The 4,321-nt window shown below is 53.0% G+C and overlaps 1 protein-coding gene across 1 annotated transcript in view; it reads right to left on the minus strand.

Annotated features, from left to right (window-relative positions):
* usp2b (ubiquitin specific peptidase 2b) overlaps window positions 1-2,652 on the minus strand; it is a 13,909-nt gene extending 11,257 nt beyond the window's left edge. The window contains exon 1 of the mRNA XM_084445108.1: window positions 2,158-2,652. Within this exon, the coding sequence (XP_084301234.1) occupies window positions 2,158-2,451 (294 nt within the window). The 5' untranslated portion in view covers window positions 2,452-2,652. The remainder of the gene's footprint in view (window positions 1-2,157) is intronic.
* Between the last annotated feature and the right edge of the window lie 1,669 nt (window positions 2,653-4,321).

Here is a 4,321-nt window from a genome sequence, read left to right on the forward strand (position 1 = left end):
CTATTGCTGGCTACAGACAGACAGACACACACACACACACATACATGCACACACACATTATTGCTGGCTGCAGACACACACACATACACATGGATGTTTGATCATAGGGTATTTGCACTTGCAGAATATTTAGAGAAAGCTTGGGACAAACGAACAAAGAGAACTTATATGTGATGCATTTATTTAGGATTCTGACGAAAGACTGTTATTTTTATTTTATTTATTTTCTGTTATTGTTTGGTATACATTGCATAGCTTACAAACCGTGAGAAGTGTATGTGATATAGTTCATTATTGTTCATGGTGTCTTATAATCCCGTAAGGGATGGGTCCACGGATATGCCACGAAAATAAATGTTCATTCATTCACTATTGCTGGCTACAGACAGACAGACAGAGACACACACACACACACACACACACACACACACACACACACACACACACACACACACTTCATCAGAGCACACACAGTTCGCTTCATCAGAAGAGAACATGGCAGGCTACTGCTTCTGGCAGAAGATGTCCTCTCTCAAGTGTCATGTGCTCACACGCAAGCATGCAACACGTACAGCACGCTACTGTACATACTGTACATACCGACGACAACGCCTAATAATACCTCGAACTACGTCAGCGATAAGGCCGGTATCTGTAGATTGGACGTGCGTGGCGTGATTGTGGCAGAGCGAGGGACACGGTGCTCTCCCGGCTCTGCGTAAAGAGCGCAGCGTCTGTCCGTCACCCTGCCTGGAGATAAGGAGCATTCTTGGACTCGTACATTCCTTATCCGACGTGCGTTGCCGCGTGTTACGCAAACGCAAAGTCCTAGTTAGTTAGTCAGTCACACATTCCTGGTGCCCGTAGCGTGCGCCTTGGTTACATAAGGATTAGGCAAATTAGGTTATCCGACTAAGTAGGCCTCCGTCTATCAAAGCGCCGGACGTGGCTGAACGTTGTGTACTGTGGCTGAGGGCTGTGTGTGTGTCTTTGAGAGCAGTAGCGGTGGTGTTTAAGAGAGATACGCTGGGGGAGGAGGTTGGGGCGTTGTAACCCTTTGGTTTGACCACCAGGGGTCATGCTGTGGCTCAGGGTTCACAGGGGGTCCGGATTACTTCACTGTGTTTGGCTAGAGATGGGGCCAGGCCTTAGGGAATGTATGTAGCCTACATGTTTAATGTTTTATGTAAGATGGTCATCACTGTAAAGGACGCGAAATTATGGAAAAGATGAAGTATTTAAGTTATGACATCACACACATCTTTCTTTATCCTCTCTCTGGATGAATAGTTGAGCTCGATTCTGATGTAAGCGGGATGGTAAAGCGAGTAAATCTGCATGATCTGAATGGCAGCTTACAACCGGGAGCTGAAAAGCACAGCTGGAACGGAAGGGGTCATGTGCATTGTAATCTACAGCGAGCGGCCGGCGGCCCTAGAGACGCACTTTGCTCAACTCCAGATTGCGTAAGAGGTCACAGCGTGCAGCGGGTTATCAGCATGCCTGATGCTACGACCGGTTCAATATTTAAGCTATTATGTACTCGACGTGGGGGGGGGGGGGGGGTTGTGATATAATCGTCGAAGCAGGCTACATTTACAGTGACCGTCAATGTATACCTCCCGCTGAAAATAGGCCCATGTAACAAGACAGTAGCCTACTAAAGTGCGACCGACGCTGGTGCCATTCCTCCACAGCGCAGTGCCCATGCCGTCTCCTGTTCCAATCAATCAATCAAAGCTTTATTTATATAGCGCATTTCATACCCAGAGGCAACACAATGCGCTGAACTCGGTCCTAAACCCAGGTACTCATCACGTTGTAGAAGCTCAACCATTTCAACTTACAGGTGATGCGTAGGCGAGGATAGTTGAATTACAATCCCCCCTCTGTGCATACACATTTCCAATTGTGTGCAGTTTGAATGGCTTAACACAGCACTACGGCGATTTCATAACACATATGGCCTAGAATTATGTGACAGTAGCCTATGTAACTAGGCTACTACCAGCGTATAGCCTACACGTGTGCGTACGCTGGTCCTTCTCCAGACGCTCTTGGTGGAAATGTCGCCTAAATATCAGTGTCCCTAAAGACGCATATCTGAGCCCATGCATTCAGTCTAATCACTTTTTTTTTTTTGCAGCGTGGACTCACCTTGGCTTGGTTGATGAGCAGACCCACAAATGTGGACACCAACATGGACCGCGACATTTGGGGACTCTTTCGCCGCAGGTCCGGCTTGGTGAAGGGGAACGCGGTGGCCGGAGCCTCCTCTGGCACCGTCACCGTGTATGACTGTCGCATACTGGGCATGATGGCGGGTGTGGAGTGTCGTCTACAGCTGACGTTTCGATGAACTGACTTGAGTCGGTGATGGAAAAGTTGTCTCCCCACTGCAATGGCAACTAGCTGGGCACTGCGTCGGTTGCGCCCGGAGATGTTTCTCATCCAAGTGTGGCAGAGGGGCTCAATCCTCTCATGCGCTGCCTACCGCCGGAACAATCTCCAGTGGTCAAATCACGGATCTTTCGGTAGGCTAATCAATCGGAGCGATGTAGTCCTTCGGGGAACAAATAAGCTATCGCTGAAACACACAGGCGCCGAACTAACCGCTCGGACTTGTCTTATAGAGCCGTTTCGGTGTTGCACCCCCGCCGTGGGCTCCGTCCGCTCGGGTCTGTGGAGGAAGCTCCAGCTCTTTCCTTTTACTACGCACGATACACGCCCCCTTCGACTCAGACGTCACGCCTCACGCTCGACGAGACTTCAGACGGCCACCATGCGTTCAGGAAAGCACGGGCGGGGGAGGTGACAGACGACGGGGGAAGAGGAGGTGGGAGAGAGGGGGCGAGGGAGAGGAGGTGGGAGAGAGGAGGCGAGGGAGAGGAGGTGGGAGAGGGGGTGAGGGAGAGGTGGTGGGAGAGAGGAGGTGGGAGAGGGGGTGAGGGAGAGGTGGTGGGAGAGAGGAGGTGGGAGAGGGGGTGAGGGAGAGAAGGTGGGAGAGGGGGTGAGGGAGGGGAGGTGGGAGAGAGGAGGTGGGAGAGAGGAGGTGGGAGAGGGGGTGAGGGAGAGGAGGTGGGAGAGGGGAAGTGAAGGAGAGGAGGTGGGAGAGAGGAGGTGGGAGAGGGGGTGAGGGAGAGGAGGTGGGAGAGGGGGTGAGGGAGAGGAGGTGAGAGAGGGGAGGTGAGGGAGAGGGGGTGAGGGAGAGGAGGTGGGAGGTGAGGGAGAGGAGGTGGGAGAGGGGGTGAGGGAGAGGAGGTGGGAGAGAGGAGGTGAGGGAGAGGAGGTGGGAGAGAGGAGGAGGGAGAGGAGGTGGGAGAGGGGGTGAGGGAGAGGAGGTGGGAGAGGGGAGGTGAGGGAGAGGAGGTGGAAGAGGGGGTGAGGGAGGGGAGGTGAGGGAGAGGAGGTGGGAGAGAGGAGGCGAGGGAGAGGAGGTGGGAGAGGGGAGGTGAGAGAGGGGAGGAGAGGAGGGGGTAGGAGAGGTGGAGCAAGAGAGGAGGAGGGAGAGGAGGTGGGAGAGGGGAGGTGGGAGAGGGGAGGTGAGGGAGAGGGGGTGGGAGAGGAGGAGGTAGGAGAGGAGGAGCGAGAGAGGAAGAGGGAGAGGAGCTAGAAGAGAGGAGGTTGGAGAGAGGAGGAGGGAGGGAGGGAGGAGAAGAGAGAGGAGGTGACGAGTCTGGGGGCAGGTGGGCTAAGTTGGGGGGGGGGGGGGGGTCTATCACAAGCAACATTCCTGGCTCACAGCCAGCATCACGCTCGTCACATGACCTCCAGCAATCAGCTGAGTGAAAACAGAAATCAAGGGGAAGTCAGCCTCTCTCCCTCAAGCACACACACACACACACACACACACACACACACACACACACACACACACACACACACACACACACACACACACACACACACACACACACACACACACACACACACACACACTCTTTCTTTCTCGCTCTCTTCTCTTTCTCTAATACCAACACTGATCCCCACTGAAGTCCCATCACACCAGGGTTTCTTTTCCCAGAATGCACCACTCTCAACAAGTTGACCCCATTCAAGCTACCCGTTCTGTTAATGGGTACATTTTAACACGAGGTGGATGTTACACAATGTGCTCCTACTGTACATTAGTTTGTAGACTCGGGTCATGAATAGATGAGCTGTGGTTGACCGGTCAGACCGCGAGGCCTGTGCACAAACCAGTGGCCACACCGCGGGGGCGAGGTTTCATGTGGGGCGTAGGCTTTCCTGTTGAACTATTAGCAGAATAATGGTAAATGGTAAATTGACTGCACTTATATAGCGCTTTTCCACTCAAAGC

Source organism: Borostomias antarcticus (genome assembly GCF_949987555.1).
Source record: "Borostomias antarcticus genome assembly, chromosome: 1".
In the NCBI taxonomy this organism is placed as follows: Eukaryota; Metazoa; Chordata; class Actinopteri; order Stomiiformes; family Stomiidae; genus Borostomias; species Borostomias antarcticus.